Source organism: Molothrus ater, chromosome 4 (genome assembly GCF_012460135.2).
Source record: "Molothrus ater isolate BHLD 08-10-18 breed brown headed cowbird chromosome 4, BPBGC_Mater_1.1, whole genome shotgun sequence".
Lineage (NCBI taxonomy): Eukaryota > Metazoa > Chordata > Aves > Passeriformes > Icteridae > Molothrus > Molothrus ater.
In genome coordinates this window covers 39,937,214-39,964,421 of record NC_050481.2, presented here as the reverse complement: position 1 = coordinate 39,964,421, position 27,208 = coordinate 39,937,214, and the positions used below count along the sequence as shown (strand labels likewise).

Below are 27,208 nucleotides of genomic sequence, written 5' to 3'. Positions count from 1 at the left end.
TTCCGCAAATATGGCAAGGCACATCATGAGCCTGAGATAAGCAGTTAATATTACAGTGGGGGAGAGTTCAAAGACCAGGAAGAAATCATGTTACACATTAATGTTCTTAAAAACATGACTTAAAACCTGAAAGAATCTTAAAAGCCGTGATTTCTTGGTTCAGGCATCCTAGTGCAAGAAGAAAATGTGACTGAGATGTGAAAGGTAAGAATAGGATTTCTCACACTTTTATAGCCAGGAACAAAAAGAAAAAGGGGAAATAGGCCTTTCTACAATTCATTACATATTCCATTTGGTGACAGATTGCTATGTGTGTCCTTCATTTTGTTCACTGTACATCGAATACTAAACTTACTTTATACTTGTTATCTTCTTGCCCACAATCAAAGCCTTATCAATGCACAGCATAGCAACATCACTCATACCTTTGGGCATTCTGAGGCCATTTTTCTTATTACATTCAAATATCCTTGCATTCTGCTGCCAAGGTGAATTTATTCATCCAAGATTGTCAGTTTTAGACTGAGCGATTTCTTTTTATCTGCCTAGTGTTCTAATATTGAAATTGCCCTAGAAGGAATGAGATCTGAAGTCTAGAGGGTGAGTGCCTATATTTGGTATTTCACAGCCTCTTTGATCTTTTCATCCAAACACAAGCTCAGGCACATGTGTTACCATGGAGCCCTCTGATCTTTCTCCTTTGCCAGGCTCCACAGCAAAGCCATTCACCAACCTCTTCAATTCCTGAAGAGTGAGTCTCACATAAACTTTTCAAGAATCTAAACCAGAAACTTGGTCCTTGGATATGACCTTGTGGGCATTAATCTGCTCAGCTCACTTCTGTTGGCATTAAGGCAACAATCTTCATATTTGGTCAATAACTCTGAAGGCAGCAGTGGGGGCAGCTGCCACCACCGCTAACTGAAGTTCCCCTTAGATCAAATCCTTTTTCTTCCTTAGGATGAGCTGCCACTGCCAGATAGTTTTCCACTTCAGCAGTGAGAATTTCTCAGAGATAATGATTATCAGCTTCCCAGATTCTCGACCTTTTGCTCTCCACCTGCTGGAAGTCTCTCTTCCATTGCTCATCTCCTTCAGTTTTAATTACATGCCTTCCCAGACCATTTTCTGTTCTAGGCTATGTAGGACATTTCACTTTGCAGTAATAACTTCCTGGTAAGCCTTGCCACAGATGGAAATGTCCTACTTTCTTTATTTTTGACTTGTTTCTCAAGTGTATTTTATCTTAGTCTGTAGCACATTTAGCTTAACCTCAACATGCAGAGCTTTATTAATGTTTTATATCAGAAGTTATTTCAATGTAGAATAGGGAGCTGTAGAAATAAAGTGTATAGTAAAGGCTGCACCTAAAGCCAATTGCTAATTTATGACTGATACTGTTTTTCTCCAGACTTCTGCAGCACAATCCCTCAACAAAATAAATTCTGTGATTTTTTTTTTCTGTTGTAAACATGTCAGGTTGAAGAGCAAGGCACACCAGTTCCAGCACATTTCAGATAACAAGACATGCAGTCCAAATGCATATTAAGTATTTAAGACTGGTTACAGATTATACTATTAGTTGGGATACTGTAATAGAGAAATGAAGCATGAATACATTTTATAATATAGACATGCATAATTTTGACAGTAGAAAAGTACTGTTATACTTTCACTCAACTCACATTAGGTATTTTTTCTGCATCTCAGATTACCAAGAATGGCTAAAAAATTTATGGAACATTGCCCTACTTATTTCAAACTATTAATGGGAAGCCTTTTATACCTGAGTGCTGCTTCTTGGCAGGTGAGAAGAGAAGGTTCAAGGTTGACATTCAGGAATGCAATGTGTTGTTTATTTAGGCGCATACCATGTTGACAACATGCTGAAAAATCTGTCCTAACCTGGCAATGAAATGTCTCCCTTGGCTTGTCGAGGCCATTTAAGCTACATTTACACAGAAGAGTGCTGTCTTTAACATGACAGAATTTTGGTTTCCAAATACATTCTTTCACTTGTATTCAGTCTCCGTAGCACACTGCAGGTGTAGTCCCTCCCAAATGAAAGCAAATTCCAAGTTGGAAAATGATGGTAAAGAAAAGCGACTCTAGTAGTACTTTCTCTCAACCAGTACCCAAAATGGTTATTTTGCCATTTAAAAGGAAAGAAGCCCACAGTTAATATATCATCACTTTCATTAGCGTTTCTTCACCTGTAGGGAGCTTTCCTGTCCCCTACTGGTTTAAAATTTGGCATGGTAAGTTACTGGAAGCTCTAGTTTTGGCCACCTTTAACCATTATGTGGGTTGTAGAAAGAAAGAAAAAAACTTTCAACTTGAATGTAACGAATTTTGCATTTTTTTCCTTTACTCAATTTGTACATTGCTTTCCTCATTTTGACATGCATTTTTGCTTTTGATATGTCTTAAGAGAGACTGAATGAGTCTAAGAATGAAAAAGGTGAAAATAATCTGAAGAATCTGAAGATGCACGGACAAAAATGATTTCTCCTGTTTTTTTTTTGCATTTCTTATTTAGTCTGATTGAAAGAGACACTTCAATGGATCCATAACTACTCATATATAGCCTGCACATATTCCTTTATTTCCACAAAATAAATTTGTATTTTTATCTTAAAAGGTTTAGCATCTTGCTTGTGAATTCACACTACAATTATATTGGGAAACCTGAAATATTAAACTATGACTTCCTTTGAAGATATAACAATTAAAAAAAAAACCCAAAAACCCCAAACAATGAAGAATATGGTGGTATGTCTTCCTAATATTTTGTTTTGCTTAACAAGAAGAAAGCAAATGACAATTTGATATATATTAGTAGCCTGTAAATTATGACAAGTGGATTTTTAAAATTTTATTTTATTATTATCTAAGAAGTGATAGCATTTTTCTTTTTTTCTTATCTGGAATATTATTAAGCATGAGAAAAAATGCAGCCAGGAGGGTCAGCCGTGTCCTGGGGTGCATCAGGCACAGCGCGGCCAGCCAGGCCAGGGAGGGGATTGTCCTGCTCTGCTCTGCACTGGGGCAGCCTCACCTCGAGTGCTGGGGGCAGTTTTGGGTGCCACAATGTAAGAATGACATAAAGCTGTTAGTGAGCATCCAAGGGAGGGCAAGGAAGATGGAGAAGGACCTTGAGGGGAAGCTGCCCGAGAAGCAGCTGAGGTCACTTGGTCTGTTCATCCTGGAGAAGAGGAGACTGAGGGGAGACCTCATTGTGGGCTTCAACATCTTTGTGAGGGAAAGTGCAAGGTCAGGGACCAATCTCTTCTCCGTGGTGACCATGATGGGACCCAAGGGAATGGCACGAAGCTGTGTCAGAGGAGGTTTATGTTGGATATGGTTTATATTGGAAAAGGTTCTTCATCTAGATGATGGTCAGACACTGGAACAGGCTCCTCAGGGAAGTGGTCACAGCACCAAGCCTGACAGAATTAAGGAACTGTTTGCACAACACTTTCAGACACATGGTGTGACTCTAGGGGCTGTTCTGTGGAGGGCCAGGGCTGGGAGCTGGACATTGATGATCCTTCTGTGTCCCTTCCAACTCAGAATATTCTATGATTTTATGAAAAAAATCAACATTCTTTCCAATTTTACAGAATTCTAAATATATTTAAAAACATTTTCCTTTTTCCTCCCCTTTCTTTCCTGCTTTATTCCTTTCCCCTCTCCCTCTCCTTTTTCCTTTCACCTGTCCCTTTTTATTTTCCTTTTCCCTTCTGTTGTGCCTAGCTCTGAGAAAAATGTGGATAAACAGGAATTACAGAAAATAGGTCCAGGAATGATTCTAGGAAAAAGTTAAATTAAACTACAGCCAGATTCCCAATTCTGGACAGAAATTTATATGCCTACTTGTTTTTTAAAGGAATTTGGGCAAAAAATGCAAACTCACAAAACCAAAAAGGTTAGAAGGTCATTAAAAGTATTAGTATCAGCTATATTTATCTGTGCATTTATCTGTCCCCCCCGTCCAACCGTCAGACAACTCAAGCTTTTCCTGTGCCTTCATCTGATGGCTTTTCCATAGGGAAAGGGTCTTCACTCTGTTTTCATCTGGGGAAGTCTTATAAAACTGTTGGCACAGCTGGTTAAATAATTCAGGTAATGGTCTTTTATCTTAGCAATGTGGTCGGGACGAATTTTTTAGTCCGGGTTTAATGAAGAGATTTCCTCAGCTGGAAAGTGATTGGCAATTTCTTTTTTCACCTTCTCCTGTTATAACTGCAGCTCTTGAGGCCTTTTATTTGTTGTGTCTATTTTGTCATAATGTTAAAAGGACAGTTTTCAGTCTTTTTTTGGTAAACCGGCATTCAGCACACCAGACGTGAACAATTCCCTTAAATAGGCCTTTCCTGACAGCCATAACTCATCTGCAAAACAACAGGCACACTCTAAACGAGAATCACTGCAGGAAATGTGTCTGTTGGAAAGGGAGCTCAAAGGAATGAATCAACACCTTTTCCCATGATAGCTCATTCACTTTCATACAGAGAAGGTTTTGATGCTCATTTTCCACTTCAATGCACGACCAGACAAACAAGCTTCAGTTCAGTGCTTGTGCCGTGTAAGATTGACCACTTTCACAGCCCAATCCAAAATGACTTCCAGGTATTTGGAACCAGGTATTTTGGGGGAGCAGTGCTTTGTGGAGAAAGAAGCAATACATGAATTTACCATGCTGGGGATGCTTTACTTTTTGCCAGAATACTGCCAAACTTCTCACTCACTGTTGTATGGTACTGCAGTCCTCCATGCTGCAGCAAACACCTGCCATGTATATTCTCATAAGGAGCCACAAAACCAAGTCTCTCACAACTCATATCTGACATGCACCCTACATGCACACAAACACACAAATGAGCAGTGTTAATGAAGCCACTGAAGAGCAGGAAGAATAGCTCCAGGGTATGTGCCTGGGGAAGGGGTGCACTGAGAGCAGTGGGGCGTTAGGCAGTGGGGCTAACATGAGAGGCATTGCTAGGGATGAAGCAGCTTCCCAGGGCTAGGGGTGTGCCTCCGCAGCTCACACTCTTCTGAACTGAGTGCAGCCAATTCAGGAGCGATTCAAGGGGGCTCGTTCTTATGAAGATGAGACTAAATACAGTAGCTGGGCTGTTATCTACAAGACCTTAACCCTCATCTCTCACTTTTCAACTTCCCTGTAATGGGAACTCACTGCCCCTGAGCCCTGTGGGATGCACAGAGGAAGGATTCTGGGTTTGCTAGGGTGTGCCAGTGGGCAGCTTCCCTAACCTCAGGGCTGCTGCCTTGTCTGTGTGTCACCTCCCCCGCCTTTTTAGCTCATCTATTACTGCACAAATAAACTGTGTGCCTTGTGGATATAAATACCAGAGTATGGCCTTTCAACTAAGAGAAATGTTGGTGTATATATACATTGTGTCACATATTGTTCCTTGCTGTAAGGTCTGCTTACACTGTCAGAGCTGAGTGTGCAGGCCTTTAGTGAAAAAAGGACATAAGGCTGGTCTGTTTGGCCAGACATTTTGTTCACAGAATAAGCTGTAATGTTGCTTTTCCCCTGTAATTATTATTTGGTGGTAGGGTGGGGATTTAATTTATTTATTTTTATTTTGAAAGTTTAAAATCTCCACAAAGCTGTTTTTACAGGGTCACAAAAAGTGGGCAAATCAACTTATTAAATTACATTATGTTTGAAAAGCAAATTTAGTAACAGGAAAATAAGATTATATGAGTGTATTTTCTTTTCTTTTAGGGCAGTTTACTATCTTTCACTGAGATAGTAAACAATAATTGTTAGATTCAGGTTCTGTGGTTAATTTAGAATAACAACCTTATTCCTTCAGAGTACAAGTCACACCCAATTAATGCAGGCTTCAGAAGTGATAGACTTTCCCTTCTTGGGGGGGCCTCTAAAGGTAAGACTTTAATATGCATGTCCCTTGTAGGCTTTTTAGAGAGCTGATCAGTCTGGCCTCACTGGGACAGCAAAGAAGACCAAATCCCTTGCTGGGGCTTGAGGACATGTTTGAATACAGCATGACTGAAAACAGAGATTAGCCTTCTCACATGTGATCCTGAGCTGTCCTTGCACCCTCACCACACCAGGTTCCCTGCCAAATGAGTGTCAAGGAGGGTGAGCTGGCTTGACTCTAGCCTCTCTCACTTCTGTTTGACAAAGAAAACTACCATGGAACAAGATTATTAGCATGTCAATAACTAAACAAATGGTATTGTGGAGTCCTTCATAAACCAGAAGGGAGACAGATACTTTCAGAAGCCTGGACAGAGCTGACTGGATTGACAGTGCAGGACATTTATTTCATTAATACAAACAAAACTGCTTATTTTGCAGCACTATCCTTACTTCTAAGTGCTCTCTTAAACCAGAGACATCACATGCTGACTTTCTTGACAGAAATCAAAGCAATTCTTTCTTTTTCATACATGTAACATGCAATAATATTGCTATGTGTCTTCAGCATTCTGATGTTGATATTATTATCTATTCAATGGCTTCTCAGGTCTGCTTTTATTATGGAGCCTAGTTCTAAGAAGAAGAAAGAGTAACATTCAAGAATGAAGAAATGGGTAAAGGTCTATTAGATAAGACATACTACTGCTATCAGGGCAATCTGGGGACAAACTGCAGTTCTCTAAAAAATGCCACATCCATACCTAATGTTATGTATTAATGGATTATTTTTAACATGGCTGTTTTTTATTAAGCTGGATGAGTTTGAAACAGCAAGTTTGTCTCCCATATTAGCACAAGTCTTATAAGACTAAATAATATAATGTTGTATTATGACAGCTACTATAAAGCTGAGTTACAATTCTGATTTAGAAAACTGTGAGACATAACCTCTATTCTTTAAAGTTGAATATAGAAATTAAAAAAATGTATTGAATGATTTATCTTAAGAAGAAACATGGTAAGTCCTGTCAGCAAGCACAGCCATCACTGCGTTCCTCTCAGAAATTGCATGTTGCATGAAACAGTTACATACTTGTGTAGTGCTGATATATTCAGTGTAAAGTAAAAAAAAAAACAAACCCAAATTAAATATGTCAGGTTGATATTTTTCCCTACAAGTTCTCTTTGGGTAGGGGGCATACTTAGTTTGTTTGAATATAGAGGAAGAGTTTTAATTGCCTTCTGGCCAGCCTTGCCTCCATGGGCCTACGTGAAGATGTTGAGAGAGGGTTATGGCTACTAGATCTTAAATTTGTGTCTTATTGAGAGAAGGAGAAGCAAATATGCTGTAAGAGAGAAATATCTGTATTGCATGCTGCATTGTGCCAGGCAATGTGGATACAGAGGCACTTATGCAAGGACTGGCCATCTCAAAAATATTCCCAAAAAAGACAGTTTGAAAACAATTAAGAATGAAGAGAATATGTTTTTTGTTGCTTGAGTACATATAGTATGGGAAGATTAAAGACACTGCACTTGTATGTCACAGTTTGCAATCAAGGGCTCATGTAATTTCACAGAAGTCAACGCAAGAACATGATAACTGGCTAAACAAAAGTGCTTGAAATGAATATGGCTAATTATTTTATAGCCACTATATTTTACACTGATGAAGCAAAAAGCAGCAGCAGTAAAAGCAGAAGGTACCAGAGGTTGTTGATAGTAAAATGATAAAAATACCTAAAAAGCACTATGATACCAAGGACATTCAGATAGTGTTGTTTAGTAGTGATTAAAAAAAAAATCCAGATTAGAATTTTGTACAAAGTTCTGGTATTTCTAAGAAAGCAGAATCAAATTAGAATGAAAGTCCCAAAACTGAAAGTAACAAGAACCATAGGCATTTTTAGATACTCATAGTACTGAAGTATAAATAGGACAGAAAAATGAACACAAATAGAAACACAAATATTGCAGGAAAATAACCCCCCACAAATGTTACCTGAAATGGTACAGAAATAGTAATTATGAAAACTGAATTTTGAACCTCTTAATATACAGTAAAAGTGCAAGTGAGCTGACACTACTATTAGGGTATAATTTTAATCTGATCAAATCAAATACTTGCATTTCAGCATAAGTTCCATAGACTTTTCCATAGCCAAATTTCACTATTTCCAAGTCAGACTCCACAGGCAATGCATTAAGATGAAGCAAAAGAAAAACTGCAAAACACTCTATTCTCTGTTGCCAACTGTTGACAGTTACAGATGATGTGCCTGGTACTTGGGGAAACTAAACAAGTCCAAGCCAGAGGCAATATCTGACTCTCTATCACAGAGTTTTAGGGAAACCACAGCACTGAATGCATTGCTAATAAAAGCATAATATGCAAACTCTGCAGCATACAGTGAAAAGAGATTTTTGCTTGCGATTCTCTAGAGTCCATAAATTACTGTAAGGATTTCACATTCTGCATGATTTCACCACCTTTCCAAAATAGCTGGAAAGCTCGTTAATTTAACTGTGGGAGCAAAGTAAACTTGTAAGAACTCTGCTTGCTAATGTCACTCTTTTTGCTTCCTGTTGCCTTGAAGACAAGGATTGAGTGGGAGGGAGAGGAGGGGAAGGAGAAGACAAATGAGCTCAGGGCATGAAGTGTCAGGGGAGACATTGGATGGACTGCCAAGAGATACAACAGGAGACTGCAAAGAAATTCACTGCTGGGAAAGGAAAAATAGGAAAGTCAAACACACCTTAGGGAAATAATGGGAGACATGGAAAGGAGCAAGATACAAGGTAAGAAAGTAAGGAAACGTAGTAGGAGGTCTGGAGAGCAAAATGGAATAATGGAAGAAAGGCAGTGGATTTTCAGAGAGGAGGAGCCATCTTAGTCTGGAACAGATCTCTGCCTGCTGATACTGCTTCTAAAAGAAGAGGAAGAAAAATATGAGAAAGTTGAAAAGAGACAAGGAACAGTGGCTGCTGGGATTACTTCATGTCTAAGGAGAGCACAAGCAACCTGAACCTTCCAGAAGAACTTGAGGGGGAAGGAGCACCTGTATTTTTACAGAGGAGCCTGCAGAAGCAGCAGGACAAAGGGACAGATCCCAGGCACCCACCACTGGGCTGAGCAGGATCCGTTCCAGAGCAGCTGAAGGGAAGGACTCCGTGTCTGTGCCAGACGGGCACCGTTTCACACAGACACTGAGTCCTTCCCTTCAGCTGCCCTGGCTGCTTGTCCTGGAGGGATCCTCCCTGGCTGCTTGTCCTGGAGGGATCCTCCCTGCCACAGCAGCCTCTGCCAGCTCCTCACACAACCCAGGGAGCACAGAGCAGCCACAGGCTGGCACGGCCGGGCCATTGCACAGGGGCACCTGCACGGCTTTTTAGGCATTTGCTTCTAGTATTTCAAAACCTAGGTCAAGAGAAAATGCTCTTTTCGTATTTTGTAAGCACCTGGCTTAGCTTTCTGTATGTAAAGTCACAATGGAAACTGCTGCATAGAAATAATGCCATACAGGCTAGCTAGGAAGTGTCACTTCCAAAATGCTAATATGCAGATAATTAGTTTAACTTTTAAGATTTATCTGTTTAAATGTTCACATTATGCATACATAATATGCAGTTATAGTTAATAGTTTCCAGCTCAGATATCTCAGAATTTTGTAAGAGAATTTGATTAGGCTGATTACTTTTATACCTTGTTTAATACTATAATTTCATTATAAAACCTAATCTGGGCAACTTTTAGCTTGATATGGCTCCACTGGTTTTTTAGTATGCATGCATTTTCAATCATTTCTGTAAATGCTCTGTTAACATCATTTTTATTCAGCAAGTTTTTGGACCTCTAAAAACAGGTAACAGTTACTATGAATTTGAGCAACAATGCTTTGAAAAAAGTACACATTCCTGAAATTTAAGGTGTCAGTTTTGATCAGTACACTAAAACCCTTAGCAAAATAGAAATTTACAAGTCCATTTTGCCATAAAGATATTAAAAATCCCCCAAGTCTGTAAACAAAGAAAACAGATTATATGATATCCTAAGTAATTCAAGCTAGTACTTACAATTTCACTGTAAAAACAAAAAAGAATGTAAAAAACCATTTATTGTGTGTCAGTCCTTCCCTTCTTCAGGGAAAGAAGAGACTAAAAAAATAAACTATAGATTAATTTGTGTCCAGGCTAAAATAAATAAAAAAGTAAATTTTTTCTGGATCTGATATTAGTGTGATTTAAACTGTGGAAAAAAGCCATGAAAAGAAACAAGACCAAATGCTTTAGTATGTGCCAGAGCAGTGACTGCCAATTTTTGGGATGAAATGTTTTTGCAAATATTTCCCCTTTGTTCTGAAAAGGAAAAAAGAAAGACTGAATCATTTTCATAAACCTGCTTTCAAACCACTGAGAACCCAGCTGAAATAAGTTATTTGGATCCATGCTCCACTTACACAACCAGACTTGCACAGGAAAATAGTTAACCAAGCTATTCCTGAGTTGCTCTTCTGTGATAATTCACGGGCTCCATTTCTTTTGGTTGTAGCAGAAACCTCTCAAATCCATCATTGTCAGATTTAATGTTACAAATCATGAGCAACAAAAAGTCACAATTATACTTGAGCTTATAATAAAAAATGGCTAAAGACTTGTGTTCACAATTATTTTTTCCTTCAAAAGGGAAATATACAGACATAGATTTGGTGCATGGGGATTTTATGTTCAAAAGAAGCAAGCAGCTATGATGACTGATGGATGTTTTTAAGAATGCTGTTTTGGCATGAAAAGTAACACAGTGCCTTCCTCCTGCCCCTTATTCCCTGTGGCTTTACATAATCAGTACAATTTTTTAGTTTTGGTTTTAACTTGTACAGAGCATCATAGAAAACATTACTGGAAGGGACCTTGAGAGGTCATGCAGTCCAACCTCTACCCCAGGGCAGGATCTGTTCTTCCTGCATTGGTCCTGAAAGATGTCTGATCTGTTTTTAAAGACAGTCTATGAAGGGCAAGGGGTCACTATCATTGTTGTCTGCTCCAGGGCTCCAAAATCTTCACCATGAAGCTCCTCCAAATGTCTGATCTGAATCTTCCTTGTTGCAATTAAACAGATTACTGCTTCACCATGGCTACAGGGAGGTGATAAATATCTTTGCTTCTGCAAAAGCCTCATACACTTGCAAATTTGGGTGAGTGAAATTGCCTAGCTTTCTCTAGAATTACTTCAGCTTGGGAATTCTAACGAGACATTGGTTGGAGGTAATTGTTTAGGAAGTGCATAAGCAGCAGCTTGCAAATAATCCTAATAGTTACTGAGGGGAATAGCCTGCCCTTTGGGCTCTCTGTAAGTCAGCTGGACATAACCTAACTCAGACCAGAAAGTCTGCATGAAAGCAGATCAGGTGTGAAAGATGGCTATTTGCAGAGTCAGGAAATAGCTGTGTACTTCATGACACACAGCACCCTAAATTCTCCCCATCATGAAAACGACAGACCCATCACCCACTGAATAGAGAATATAATATCCAGTTTTTTTGTGATCAGGCAGACGCCATTAAGATACATTCAGGAGCCACCAGCTACGGCAGTACACCACAGCAGGCTACACAGAAACTACAGCCAACATGGTGAGAAATTACTGCCCTGATTAAAACTCTAGGTCCTCAATTAGCCAGTGTGAATGTCAGCATGATTAAAAGTGCCTGCTGTACCCAGCAGATGCCTTCATTTCTGTACAGCACTTCACTGTCCCCCAAACTGACTGTCTTGCCCAACTTGCCTATGGGAAACAAGTGGCTGTGTCTGTCACAGTTCAACACTGACTTTACTCTCTGTGGAAATGGATGGCTACTCCCAGCCCACCTAATGCTGTGCTTTGGTCTCTCAGCAGACAGGACAGGGCTAACTCAAGAGGAGGAGAACACTTGCCCTGCCAATCAAACACTTTCTCATTCCTCTGTGTATCCTCGCTGTGCTTCTGTGTCCTCTTGGCAGGACCTAAAAAGATCCCCAGCGGATGCACCAAAGCACAATTAAATGTTACAGATGTGTGCTAATGCTTTGGGAAGGTGCCCGCTACCAAAGCCCTGCCAATTTACAGATTATTGTGCGAATACCTTAAAACTGGCAGCAGTACCATCCCACCTGCTGTCTTTGTCAGGGATCAGCATTCCTAGCCCTGTCTCCACTTCAGGACACAATATGCAGTGAAGCAGCACCTGCTGCTCTTGTGTCTCTGATGGGCATCTGTAAAGGCTGGAGAGTAGATACAGGTGCTCAGAGTCCTCCTGCACACTGCCTCAGCCAAATGTACACTGACAGAAATATGAAGTTATCTCAGAACACAGATGTTTGGCTTTGCTGCCACTGCCTGACACTGCACTTTATTTTCTTTATCATGTGTGTTGAATTGAAAGCTTTTTTTTAAGCCCTGACCTTGGCAGCAGTTGCTACTGCATTTCATCATAAAGATATGAGAAAAGAAGAGGGGGAAATAAAAAGAAGAGGGACTTACTGAATTTTCATGATGCCCTTTGTAATCCTGAATAGTTCAACTAGAGGCCTCTTAACAGTTTTACTTATCACACTAACACTACATCTTCCACTCCTTCATACATACCTTCTTACCCAACATCATCGTGTCTTTCCTGTGAGTTAAAAATAGACATATTTTTCCAACTGGCAGAGACAACTGAAAAAAATCTGTGTTAATTCTACATTGACCTTTTCTGAAATAATGGTTTCTGTTTTAAGCTGTAATTTTATTATCTTTGCTTAGTGTATTCAGTTGGCAGTTCAGATCATTTGGAGATGAAGTTACTGATAAAGCTTGTATGTGAATTCTCTGGTTCTACTAGTTTATCTATAAATTGTCACAATCTTCCTTAGTCAATAGAATTGAAGATTCTGTAAAATGCTTTGCTAATCTCTCTGTTATGAACAGGCATTGATGACTTAATGAGTGTAACACAGGCTAAAGCAATTAACTGAAAAGATTTTTCCTGAGGTTGGTAAAATTACAAGTCCTACCATTCCAGTAATACCTCTTGCTGTTGTGCTAGCACCTGTACATGACACGGTGCTGGTGGCTTCTGTGTTTTCAGTTTATTCCTACAGGAATGACGGTTCCCCCATTGCACACATTTCTTTTCTCAGCTTCCTCCAACTGGGTTCACCTGTGTTAAAGCCTGCTGTGCTGTCCAGGAGATCCTTCCTGCATACCCTCCACTAAGTGAAACACAACCTTTTACAGCCCACCCAGACGTTATTTTTGGGCAAAAGAACATGCAGAAATGCTTTTGCTTAAAAAAAAAAATGGAGCAGCAAAGACAAATTTCTTGTCAGTATTTGCAGCAGAAGAATGTCAATCTAATGAGCAAGTGGGATGAAAATCTAGTTTTTGATGCAAATCTACAAACCCATGGTTGTCTGAGTTACAAATTTCTTGACAAGAGTGAAATGTTGTCTCACTATTATTTCAATATATAAAACTGAAGTTCAAAATAATGAATTCAAAATTATTCAGACCCAATGTTCAGAAGAAGTCAGACAAGTAAGACAGAGGAAGACAGCATGGGAAATTAAAGGTATCTTTCTGTGCTTTTTGCTATCAAGGGTCAACTTTACAGTTACTTCACCCAGAAACATTTCAAATGGTCCTTAGAACTCAATAAAACTATAAGGCATCTGACTTTTTTTTATGTACTTACTCAAAAAAAGTGGTCCATCCAGTCTCATCGCTTTTAGTTGCCAGAAGTCCACTGTTGCCATGGTAGGTAAATAAGACCAGCTCCTGCCCTTGTGCAGTCATGCTTTTCAAACACCCATTGGTGCCTATGGTCAGCCAGATGACTTGGTTATCAGGAGAGACCACTCTTACTGGCATTCGGTTGGGATCCCGCCTGATCCGAAGGGTATTCCCGTTGCTGTCCGTCACGGCAGTAATATCATTGTCATTGCTGTAGCTGAAGTTGTACAGGTAGTCCCCGGTGACTAAACTCACAGTGTACTGGTGGGTACCATTGACATCAAAAATATACAGCTCTTGGTCAGTTGGAGAAGCAACTTCATAGAAGTTCATTGAATTCATTAAGGGTTTGTTCTTTGACACAGCCCGTATCCTAATGTTTCCCAGGTCAGCAATATACAGGGTGCCATCTGGAGACACAGCTAAGGAGGAAGGGGCGTTGAGTTTGGCATCTTTAGCATAGCCATCTCCATTTTGGTAGCAGTCACAGTTAACGTCATTTTTGCAATCACACTCCGAGGGTATTCCAGCAACTAAAGAGATCTCTCCATCAGTTGTGACCTGCCTTATCCTGTTTATCTTTTTCTCGTCAGTTTCTGTGATGTAGAGCACGCCGCTGTAGGACACGGCGATGGCGGTGGCCGACTCCAGCGTGGTCTGGACGGCGTGCTTGCCCACCGCGTACTCCACGCCGGGCACCTGGCAGTGCATCGGCCGCCCCGCGGCAATGCGCACCTGGCGGTTCTCCGTGATCTGCAGAACCACGTTGTTATCCAACACATAAATGGAGTTATCCATTGGGTTGATAGCTAAATCTGTAGGCCATTCCAGACGAACCTAAACAAATAGAAGTGTTTTGTTAAACAGCTAACCAGTGCAGATAAAGTGAATTAATTAACCTTCAGTTTTAGACACCGATGTAAGGATATTTTCCATCTGCTGTAAGCAATCACAACTGAAGAACTTGCATGAATACATGCAGCAAACGAAAGTTTTCAGGAAGGCAAGGGGAACAATATTCAGGCATCCAGTTTATTAAAAAGAAAGCCAGTTGCATTGAAACTATAATACAGGCTGAGTTTCCCCTCCAATAAATGCAATACTTTTCTGCATCACAAATGCAGAACTATAGAGACAGATATTGATGTCTAAATACTTGCCAACAGTTTTGATCTTTATTCTTGTAGTAGCAAAAATAATGTACTACCTTCCAGATTATGAAACACTGTACTCCATTTTTGGAACATACTACTACTGACATGTCCCTTCGTACCTACACAAGTTTTTAATAAAAATAGAAAAATACAGGGGGTTTGTGTAAATCCTTTCATTCACTCTAGTAGGCTAAGGATGTCAGCAATTCAGAAAACATCAACATGCCAAGATAGTTCTAACAGATATGCCATTCTCCCAGTATTTACTACCAGGCTTAATGTTTCCTGCTGATAGTTTTGCTGTTCTAAACCAAACTGAAGTTTATGGGCAGAAAAATTTAATACAGCAGCATTTATAGCTAAGAGAATACAGTGCAATTCATGCCCGTGGAACAGGTTGCTTTCTCCCCCAAACCTGCTGTTAAATATCCATCACACTCCACTCATTTTTATTTTAAGGGGCTCAAAAGCTGCATCTCAGTTTCTATCATCAGCTCAGCTTTCCAAATTAGCAGCAACTGAAAAGTACCTGGCTGATGTGCATGCTGGTATCACAGGTTAGAGGTCGTGCTGAGGTAAGGTCATTGGAGCCAAGCAATGTCGATATTATTCCATTCTGATCCACTTTTCTGATCATGGTCCCATCAACAAAGTAGATTAACCCATTCTTGTCTATTGCTATTCCTTCAGTGAAGCAAATAAAAATTAGTTTGTTTTTTTTTTGTTGTACTACCAGTGAATATATTATCCACAACTAAGGGTATAGGTAGCATGTATCTAGTAGAAATTGTAGGCAGAAAATCTGGTCTCAGGGAGCAGGTAGTGATACAGCTTGTTAATGTATTTTGCATGACAAACCAGTATTCAGCATGAAATCTACTACTGTTGATTACATTTGCTGTTCAATTGCTTTTGTGTGGAAGGGTCTAGCTTTTAAGTTAACTTTAAACATGGAATAAATGGAACCAAAAGCAATGCTCATTTTAGATATTCACTGCTGCCTGCCAAACACATAATCTAAATGCTCTTATTGAGTGTTTAAAAATGCTCAATAACCACTCAAGCCAAATACTTCCTAAAAAATCAACCCTAATTGATTTAAAAAAAATCAGTCCCCTGTAGCTCTCTTCCTCTATAGACTTTCTACTTGTAAAAAAATTACTCAAATCCCCAATTTTTTGAGCCAACTATTGAATTCAGTAATTAAACACAATCATGCCCCCAGCTCTGAACTTCTGTATTATTCTGAATGTTACAGAGGGAGAGCTCTTTTTACCTTTAGGGCTCATGAGAGTTGCCTCCACCGCCTTGCCTCCATCACCACACCTTGCCTCATCGAAGGGCAGGCACTGCTCCCCTGTTCCTCCTATGACCTCAACATTTTTGGTCAGGTCTTTTGCCCCCGTGAGCGACTTGGGCCGGTAAATCCTGCGTGTGTTTGTGTCGGAAACGTACAAATCTCCTGTCACGGGGTCAGTTGCCAGGTAGTATCTGTGAGCTGGGTTGTTGCTGCAAAATGGAATAACACATTGCATATGCTGTAGTTAATTGCAGCTAACAGTGGATCAAGGAGAAAACAGTTTAGTTCCTACGAGTGTGCAGTTATGCAGACAGAGTTAAAGTCAATGGTGATGCTCCATGCACAGGTAGCACAGGTCACAGCCCCAAAATGGTTTTGGTCCACATTTCTCATCTGTGTCACAGACAGCCCCATCTAGATTAATCCTCTAGGGAAAGATGGTCCATTTTGTCTTTAATGCTCTCAGGCCAGTTCAGGCTCTCTCATTAGAGACTGCAAATGTGTCTCTAATAGGCCAAATCAAAATACTGGAGTTTAAAACCTTCTGAGAGTTCTGGGAACCTTGATCTAGTTCCAAATTTTGCAGCAGGAGCCCAGGCCTCACTTACACTTTGTTGGTATTATCCTATCTGTTTTATTATAATTTATACAAGGCTGCTGGGGTTCATGGTTTATGTAATTCATGAACAGATAAGACAGAGTTTGAATGATGAGTTCACAGGAAAGAGATAAGACATCATTCATAAATATTTGTTTAATCCACTGCTTTCAAATGAACGATGTGCATGATTTAACACATTACGAAACGTCATCTCTTCCACCAGAGACCAAGCAGAGCTCTTCCATTCTTCTTAAGTCAGAGTCATATTTCAAATAACTGTACACATTGGCAGAAAACTGCTAACTATGCCAGCACAGTCTTTATTACAGTGAAAACATATATTGCTAACCATTTTCCCAGAACTGTACATTTTGCCTCTCCTCTGGTGCCACATAATTGAGAATTACTGTCTTTTCTTCCCTGCTGGTGAAAAAAACAGCCCTGGAGATTACCTTTTGTGTTGATATATTATGATGTAGAAACTTAACCCACTGCAGTTGGGATTCCTGACCTAATTTATGGCATGAAGAGCAGAAATAAGGTCATGTAAATACATGAGGTAATTTCAGATGCTCCCCTCATGGATTGAAACAGTGTCAGAACAGTCACTTCTGATGTTTGCAAAAGTGCTGCTTAAACAGATCTACCAGTCTGGTGGTAGCCAAACATCTGTTCACAGAATGCTACACTTCACGTTTGGTAAATACGTAACTGTGCTAATGTAACACATTTTTATGTACTGCCACTTGGAAAATGCAACAGAGACCAACAGGAACAACTTGTGAACAAATTATGTCTTTTAGCAGGGACAGATTTTTATAGCCATCCAATTACAAAACAGAAAAAAATGTGCTGCATAAATAGGATTTTATTTGGTTTTAAGACTTTAACATGTTGGTTCAGAATGAATGAAACCAAGTGAAACAGACTAATGAAATCAAATACACAGTGATTAGCACCTCTTTAAAAGCTCTGCTATTGCACTGAGTGTTGTACAGCATGTCTGAAAACAATCAAATGCAGGCTTACTTTAAATTTCTGTCTGTTACAAATCTATTATTGCCAATGTGCTAAATAGTTGGAAGGTATTTTCAAAACCTTAATTTATGCAGTGATCATTTAATATGATCACTATGTAGTGTACGAATTATTTATACCTCCATAGACTGCAAATTAAATTATACCCATTTACATGATTACTTTGGTCTTTAAGAAACTTTGCAAACACTTCAAATACAAACACATTGCAAGATGTGAAATGTGCAATTAAATTTTATTTCATTGTAATTTAAAATAAAGTTCTTTCTTACACTACTGAAATCAAAGTACCTCTCTTCAACCCACCTAACATTGCCTCAATCATATTTTTCAGCCATTGGAATAAGAAGTCATCAAATCAAAAAGTAAGTAATTTATGCCTAACACAATTTATTTCCAAAAAGAAATTTTAAAGCTCTTTTCTTCATTAATATGAAGATGTACATTCTAATTAATTCCAACAAAAAAGAAATCAGGGGATGAGTTCTCATGGTAAATACAGTATCCTTACCAAACCAAAAGAAATCACCTGATAATTTAAATGTATTTTCTTATATTCCTAAAGAGTGGAAGTGCACAGGATATTGCTACTGAATCAACAGAAACTCTCCAACTTGCCATATGTAGATGTCTAATGGCTCCTTTCTGAGCTGATACAACAGCCTTAACCTCAGCATTTCTTTTCAGGTGAAGGTTGCACAGCCAAGGAGGCTTTAGCCAATAGAAACCCCCAATAACTGATGGGAGAAAGGCACAATTTGAGGAACTGAATAACTGTCAAGTGAAAACTACATTTGTTTTCTAGCCAAAAAATATCCATGAGCACTATGCAGATCACAAAAATAGTACAGGGATAAGCAGCCAGCAGCTAGAAAGCTGCAGAGTTTATGCAATTTCATTGTACCCTGAAATGAAATTAAGCTTCTGCCTTCTACCAATAACAACAAATGCAAAGAAATTAAATCCCCAGCCCGTGACTTATTGACTCATTCAGTATTGCCTAATCACTTTCAGCAGCCTGCAAAACATGGACTTACGTACCCACACTGGCTCCTGTAAAGACAAATGTCTAAAAATTAACTTTTTCTGTCTATGCTGAATAATAGTAAGTGCTTTGAATTGAAAGTGTGCACACACACATATACAAAGCTGTAACTATCTATTTCTCTTTGCTTTTATCTTGATTAGGCCAATTTTTTTATTCTTCAGCTGTCAGATCACCTGGACTATTCTCCATGTATAGTTTTTTTGAAAATACTCCTCCTGTTTCAGTCCCTGTCTCTCTTGCCTTCAGTATGTGCCCTCTAAACCATATATTCCCTCAAAGCTGTTTTTATGTTTTGTTAGACTTTTTTTTCGGCCTCTCTGTAGATTTGGGATAGTGCCATAGCCTACAAAAGACCTCCCTGTCTTCAAAGTCCTTCTAAAAATTACTTTTTCCATGAATGTCTATCAGCATTAATCACCCACAGGCAGCAGTGTGCATAAAGACATCATTTCAGCTTTGAGATTGAAAAAATGTGAGGTCACTGGTACATGAGAGGAGAAATTTGATCTGCATTCTCTCTCTGTAAAAATGAGTAAGGCTTCTTGAGCTAGGAGACACATCACACTGTGCTGAAGCACTGTGTTTATAGGCCAGGAAAGGTGAATGCTTGAATAGACAAGAGATCTGAACTAGCATTTAGCCTCATTCGGTAGTTTTACTTGGGGAACGCATTTTTTAGTGCATTTTCTTCTAATACCTAGCAATTATCTTTTGCAAAGTGGTCTATTGAGGGCTTTTTTCCAAACTATAGTTTAAGTAGAGATCTCCTCAGGAGTCTGAAAGGCTTGCCAGTGAAACTGGACATTTTCTTCCTTCTCCTCTTACAGGCCAGACAGATGTGCTTCCCTCTGCAGAATTTCACAGGACTTTGCATGAATTCATGCAGCCAAAAGAAGGTATTTGGTCTCACAGTGTGTCCTTAGCCTGAGAGCCCATGGCGAGAGGATTTGCTGAATCCTAAAAGTTTACACATCTTAAATAAAAGGCGGCTAAATGAATAGAATAAAAAGCTGCCAGGGGATATTAAGCATCAAGATCCCACTCTTGGCTTAGGAAGTCTCTCATCAGCAAATCTCTAAGGCTGAGAGTGGACACTGGGAAAATGTTGTATGACGTGAGAGAAAACTCAGGCTCATCATAAATCATATTGTGCTTCACAGTGGGCTCCACACCTCCTGCCTACTGGCTCCCCAACTGCTCCTTCAGAGCCAGTTCTCCACAGTCTTCTCTGTCTCCTCCTGCGGCCAGGAGGAACCCCCACGTCACAGCTGCTATATGGGCCCATGCTGTTACACTAATTTGTTTGGTATGACTGCAATTTTGCTACCTGGAGCTTCTGCATGTTTAGGCATGAATAAAACAGAAAAGCTTCAGTATTCTCCCTCACCAACTTCTCTTAGATGCAGGGATCCAGTTTCTGAAACACTGCAGTTGAGGCTGTGACCACAGTTCTGCCAGAGGCAGGAGAGGGTGGCGCTACTAAATCACAGCAAAACAAACCTCAATATGCATCCACTCTTTAATCCCTTTCTGTACATTCCACATGCCCATTTTAAGTATTATTCCACATTCTATATATTTGCCAAGACAATGTTCTATCTAGCTGCAATCACAACTTTGTGATACCACAAGGGATATAATTCTTTTAAGAGTGGTGGAACACATACAAACTAATTGTAATAGTGAAACCCTAAACCCACCAAACAGAAGAGACTGCCTTTGAGTCACCCTGGGAAAAAAAAACCAAAACCACAAAACCAATTCTGATCATTAGCACTGATGCAGACACCTTAGTTAGTCATGGAATTTTTTGCCTAACATATCTGAAACATATTTTTGTAAACATAAAACCTTTCCTCACACAGAAGTATGTCCAAAGAAAAGTGAATTTAAAAAACAAGGACAACAGAGATATGACTCTGGGATTTGTTTAAAAACAAGGAAGGAAAATGGCAGCAAAAAGGAGAGAAAGCTACCAGTGAGCCTGCTAAGCTTAGTAGTTCTGCCACAAATGTTTGCAGGGTTTCATGTCTGCGACAAGATTTTAGCATGACTCTGTTTTTTTCTTTCTTATCTGCACCAGCTGCTGTGGAAAGCAATTCTAAGCATCCACCTACTCTTCTGTTCTTGCCATTATTGTAGCAATGCCAGGATGGATGAATGCTGTACTACAATCTCTGATTACTGTTGTTTCTGTGACCAATTTTGTGAGTCTGGGTGTATTTTAAAATCTTAACTCCTGGAGTTGTGTTACTGCTATTTCAACTTCCATTATTAAAAGAAACTCACCTTTAAAGAAAAAAATCTGTTAAATGAGAGCCTGAAAAGATTCAACATCAAAAGTCTAATAAAATGAACTCCCTTGATACTTTTATATGCCATTCTCATCATATTTGGTGTATCTGATTAATGAGTGAGTTTTGATTGGATCAGCAAAAGAGCTTGCCAGCAAGGAGTGAGCAGAGATGAAGGAACAGCAGAGGAGGGCACACACAAGCATAACAAGAAGCCTGACTGTGGACAGAGAGTGATGAGAAAAGAGGAACTCATCAGAAAGGACGATACAGCCTGACAGTTGACATAACTAAAACACATGAACTCATTATTTTTGAAAAATACTCCTCTTTTCTAGTAATACATCTCAGAAATGACTTGCCCATTATAAGCATTCATTTGTTAAAAAAGAAAGAAGAACAGTTAGAAAAATATAAATCTTCCTTAAGGAATGCTTACCTATGTCTAAAATCTTTATTTCTTGGTGGGAGCAAGTAAAAAAGAACAGAAAAACATTATTAGACAAACATTCAGAAAGGATGTTAAAAGACGAGAGAGAAGAAGGCAACGTTTACATCTGTCATTAGTGAAGTGTTGAATGATTGTCCATTGTCCACTTACATTGACCACATATGTTAACTCTTAAAATCTGCTGAATTATTACTTCGGGTAGATTAAATTCTCACATTAGATAAGCATAGTTAAAATATTTTCTGAGGGTAAAATACTTTCATTTCAGCTTTAAATACTTTAAAAATCTTTTGACTCAACTTCTGTTTTGTTCCCAAAAGCATTTGCAAACTCAAACTTACACAATTGCAGAAACTCATTCAATACTTTAATTTGCCACAGTAACTCATACCTCCAAAAGTCCAGGATGAGAAAAAGACATACCTTAGCTCCAGAACACTAGTTACATTTCCAGATGGGAATATCCGCCGGACGTAGTTGAAATCTCCCACGTACAGACTGCCATCTATCCCACAGGCCAAGGCAACTGGAGCCAGCAATTTGTTACCATCAGCTTGACCATTGCAGCTTGGACAGGAGATGCTGCGTCGTCTCCCGTTGCCCATAATGCTACTAACAACTGGGGGTTGCTGAGATATAAATTGATTTTCACCATTCCCTTTGTAGAGGATTCCTGCCAGATAATACAGGAAAATCCAAATCAAAACCCAATAACATTCATAAAAATTCTGAATGTATACACATAAAATGGTGCAAAAGTATTGTAAATATTCTTTTAGCTAGTTAGTATAAGTTCAATGAATTTTTATTGTTTCACCACCATATTTTCCTCACAACAGATAGCAACTTTATTAAAACATCTATAGTTATATTTAGGTTATAAGCATGCAAACATTAGATTATCTTGTCCACAAAATTTAGTAGAAACGCTAAATATTGTAGCTCTTAAAACCCCAAAATGTTTTCAGTTGTTATTTTTAAATGTTAATGATTTTTATAGCTATAATTCAGAATAAAAATTGTCATGCTGGAGGAAATGTTAAGTATATTAATGGAAGGAAGGTCTGTGTTCCTACATCTTTACAGTTTTGAAATAGTCCAGAAAGGACTGAAATTCTAAAGTGCTTTATAAAAAATGAAAATGAATATATTTGCAAATTGTATTCCTAAAGTCCTAGTATAACTAATTATGAGTATCATGTTGAATGTAATCTGAAGTGGATTACTGTTGCAAATTGTAAATATTAATTAAAGAGCCACTTCAAAAAGTTGTCGATTGCCTCAATTTTACATTGTAAAAGATTGTTTACTCAGCTCACAACAAAAGTGTTCCTCTGGCAACAAAGTCTGCCTCAATACCACATCTGCAGTTATAGGCTGTTATTAAAAATGTCAAAACAACAAAAAAAAATGGTGCCAAGCCAACCTGCCTCTAAAACTTAATTCTGCTTTGAGGCATGAAAGAAACAATAATTTTGTGAAGACAAAGCAATATGCCAGCAGCATTTTTCTTCCTTATAGCCTACATAGGAAATCTGAGAGGAAAAATGGATGCTTTGTGTTAAATCTTCAGTCATGTTGGGAAAAAAATGTATGTTAAAGTGTTGCCAGGACCCTCATTGTTCAGTCTCACGATGAATCCATTAAGGTGTCCTCTACAAATGGTCAGCTGTTACGGTTCTACTCATAAGTCACCATGTGTCTTTCCGTGGTATAATCCGTGTAAACCACACGTCACTTTGTACTGTACAGAGATCTGGGTTTTACTGATTGCATGCCCAGAGTTTCATGCAATTTGGAGCTGAGGGATACAGTTATCTTTTAAGAAGTTTAGAAGAAATTTAAGGCGTATTTCTCTTTCCCTCCTCACTCCTAAAGTGCACGATTTGAACTGAAAGGTATGAGAAAAAAATACTTTGCTTTCCTCTTTAAATGTTTTAGGTGTCTTCACTGCTTTTAATGTTATAAAATGCAAGAGATTATAAATGTAAAACCAATATGATAAAATTGGAAACATGATAAAATTGGAAAAAATGAAAATGGTTAATGGAAACCTAATGGCAAGTAATCCAAATAAGTAATCTAAATCAAAAGAGGAAGAATGTGTTTTTCATGAATAGTTAAAGCCAGAATGCATTAACAGTATACGAAATCCCCTCTCCTATGATTACATCATTTATGACAATCATGGCACTATAATTTTGCCTGAAATAGCTGAGTTCTACAATTTTCATCAGTGGAATTCTAGAAGTCAGCACAGTGCACTATTGCACCTGATTTATTCTGTCATTACCTTGAAAAATTGGTCCTTCACATTTCTCCTCTATTATCACAGAGTAAAAGATGTACATTAGACTATTTACTGCAGTAGTTTGGATTTCCGTGCAAACACTGTCTGCACTCTCTGCTGAATAGATTTATGCATCTCATCCACGTTGTCATTACAACTCTCCACTTGGTTTATTCAATTAGACACATGACACTTTGAAAAGTCATTACTTGTCAAATGTACTCTTCAACATAATTTAAAGCCATCATCAATTTACCCAATGAACAGAATCAGTTTTACATATATATTTATAATTATAGCTCTTTACAATTTTAGATGGATTACTTTACAATAATTTGCACAGTTGTTTTGTTGTTTTTTTTTTATTTTAATTTTAAATTAGGTACAATGACACCTTTTCACTTGATTTGGTGACCTTGTTTCCTTACCAGTCAGAGGCGATGCTTTAAGTTTTGACTACTGTGTTACACATAATAAGCTTGTACTATGGGGAGACCTTCATGGGACATCAAGTACTGCAGAACTGACAATCTTCCTGATAATTACTCTGGGTTCCTCTCTTGCATGAAAACCAAGTGCTACCAACTACTACTTTAAGCTATGTGACTGTTTACTTCACCTTTCCTACATGTTTCCAGCCAAGTTTTTCGAAATTTCTTCCTGTTCAGTGTTGAGCTGAGGTTTCCTTAGCATGGCACCCTGCCAACTGTTGCTGAGCAGCTTGCTTGACCAATACACTTTGATGCCAAAGTTACTGTGCAACAGCAAATTGCAGCTGGAGAGAGGAGTGAGAATATGAGCAAGCAACAGCTCTGCAGACAGCAAGTTCTGCAGAAGGAGAGGGAGGAGGTGCTGCAGGTACAGAGCTGAGATTCCCCTGCAGCCCATGGGAGAAGACCACAGTGAGGCAGCTGTGCTCCTGCAGAACATGGGCACCCGTGGTGGAGCACATATCCACTTGGAGGGCCCATGCCAGAGCAAGGGGATGCCCAAAGGAGGCTGTGACCCTGTGGGAAGCTCATGCTGCAGCAGGATCTTGGCAGGGCCTCTGGACACATGGAGAGAGAAGCCTGTGCTGGAGCAGGTTTGCTGCCAGGACCGGAGCCATCTGTTCCTGAAATACTGCACCCCACAGAGCAGACCCCACTGGAGCAGTGGTGAAGAACTGCAGCCCGTGGGAAGGACTCCCAGTGGAGAAGTTCATGGAGACTGTCTGTGTGGGAGGGAGCCCATGCTGGAGCAGGGAAGAGTGTGAGCAGTCCTTCCCCTGAGGAGGAAGGAGGGACAGAGACAGGGTGTGGTGAACTGATCACAGCCCCATTCTCTGTGTCCCTGCACCATAGGCAGGGAGGAGGTAAAGAATTCAGGAGTAAAGTTGAGCCTGGAAAGAAGGGAGGATTGGGCAAGTTTTGACTGGTAATAAATTATATTAATTTTCCCAAGTCAATTCTGTTTTGCCCATGACAGTGACTGCTGAGAGATCTGTCTCTGTCCTCATCTCAACCCATGAGCTTTCCATTCTGTTTTCTCTCCCCTGTGCAGCTGGGGAGTGACTGGGTGGCTTTGGTGTCCAGCCAGAGTCAACCCACCACAGCATATCCAACACAGACTGATGAATTTATTCATGCATATGTACTTTTAGGATGCAGAAGCATGACATTCAGAGTAAATAATACAAACAAGGAATATCCTGAGGTGGAAGGGACCCACAGCATTATTGCCTCCAACTCCTGGCCTTGCACAGGATAAACCCCAAGAATCACACTGTGTGCATGAGAACATTGTCCTAACACTTTCTGCCAACCCTGACTGGCTTGGTGTGACCACTACCCTGGGGAGTGAGGAAGTACAAAGCATTTACCATTTGCAAAATGTTCTATAATTTCCTTTTTAAAAATAATAGCACAAATAGCAGAAGTTTGAATGAGAGACTTGAAGTGCAGGACAGTAGAGCAGTAAAACTAGCAAGAAGAAAATTAACTCCTTACCATTCTGAACATCCAATACATGATGCTTATCCAATGTCCAACCACCCATGTTGGAGGCATCCAGCTCATAACCCTGCAAAATGGCAGTGCGCTTTTCCCAGAGAGTCAGATCCAAGCAAGACTCATACTCGTAACCTACAGACACTGAAAAACAGCACACGGCCTCATTAATGCAGGATCTCATTCTGAAGAGGAGTTTAAAGAATGGCATTTCCTTAAACTACACACATTCTTTTGCTCTCCTAGGACACATGAAAATTCCTATGGCTTCTTAGACATGTTGAAGATACTAACCAGAATCTTAGGTTATTAAAATATTTTAGCTATTAAGAGTAAGTGAATTAAGACAGAGGAAATCTATTTTGTGATGTGAGTCATACTGCTATTGTACTTTACCTAAAGCACACACAGTGTGCAGACTAAACACCATTATTATTAGGCCAAGAGTACTTCATGGGAAGGAAAAAAAGTTAAAAAATGTCACTTTTCATGTGAATGAAAAATGGTTTCTTTTTCTTCTGAAGGATTTTTTTTTCTCATAATTCAAAGCTTAGATAAGTTTTTTCAATATGTTAGATTAGTATTTTTCAATATGTTTTAATATCCACCGATGTAATTTTATTCTGCCAAACATTTTCTTAATGGATACAAGCATTTGAGGTGTGCTTCCCTATGTTCAAGACAACACTAGAAGTACAAAAATCCTCTGTAACACATACCAACAGCTTCAGATAATCCGTAGACCCTCTGATTGTATGCATCAGTTTTATCCCATATGAAGGTGTATGCTAGATTTGGGGATGCAGGGAACCATTTTTGGAAAAGTCTTCCCACTACTGCCACCATAAGATGAACCTTCATTAAATTAAATGGTATAACAGATTGGGTCATAGTAATCTTCAGTACAGATTTATATCCTGCAGCCCTGGAGCTCAAGTACGATAACTTCAGGTCAGTCCCTGGTATTGTTGTTTCTTCATGAAGTACCTATGCATCATTAAAAGAAAAATACAGTATTTCAATTAGATGGAAATTAAATGAAACAATGCATCTATCATAAAAGGCTGCCTAACTGTTACATGACAATCCATTAGGAAATATCATCTGTATTTGGCCTTCATGGTTAAAAAAACCATAAATAAATAACAACGTTTCACACTTTTTCTAAAAAGTCAAGTCTAAATTCTTCATTACACTGAAGCTGCTTAGTTGGTACTTTCTGCTCAAGCATTTCAAAATTATCTCCCTTTTTTTTTAATGAGGAGCAAAGGAGGCATTAGGAAACATTCCCAACTGATTTTTCCTGAAGAGGCAAAAAAGCATCTTTCAACTAAGTGAAAATTGCCCCTTATGGTGCTGCCACCCATGTCCCAA

At 39.2% G+C, this 27,208-nt stretch overlaps 1 protein-coding gene across 7 annotated transcripts in view; it reads right to left on the bottom strand.

The window, feature by feature from the left end:
* TENM3 (teneurin transmembrane protein 3) overlaps window positions 1-27,208 on the bottom strand; it is an 880,089-nt gene that overhangs the window by 20,864 nt on the left and 832,017 nt on the right. For 6 of the 7 annotated variants that reach the window (XM_054514645.1, XM_054514646.1, XM_054514647.1 and 3 more), the window contains 7 exons: window positions 26,554-26,821; window positions 25,835-25,978; window positions 21,980-22,229; window positions 21,545-21,565; window positions 16,101-16,333; window positions 15,354-15,508; window positions 13,633-14,507 (listed from right to left, as the gene is read on the bottom strand). In XM_054514645.1, coding sequence (XP_054370620.1) covers window positions 13,633-14,507; window positions 15,354-15,508; window positions 16,101-16,333; window positions 21,545-21,565; window positions 21,980-22,229; window positions 25,835-25,978; window positions 26,554-26,821 — 1,946 coding nt within the window. The remainder of the gene's footprint in view (window positions 1-13,632; window positions 14,508-15,353; window positions 15,509-16,100; window positions 16,334-21,544; window positions 21,566-21,979; window positions 22,230-25,834; window positions 25,979-26,553; window positions 26,822-27,208) is intronic. The other variant, XM_054514651.1, reaches the window with a different exon arrangement.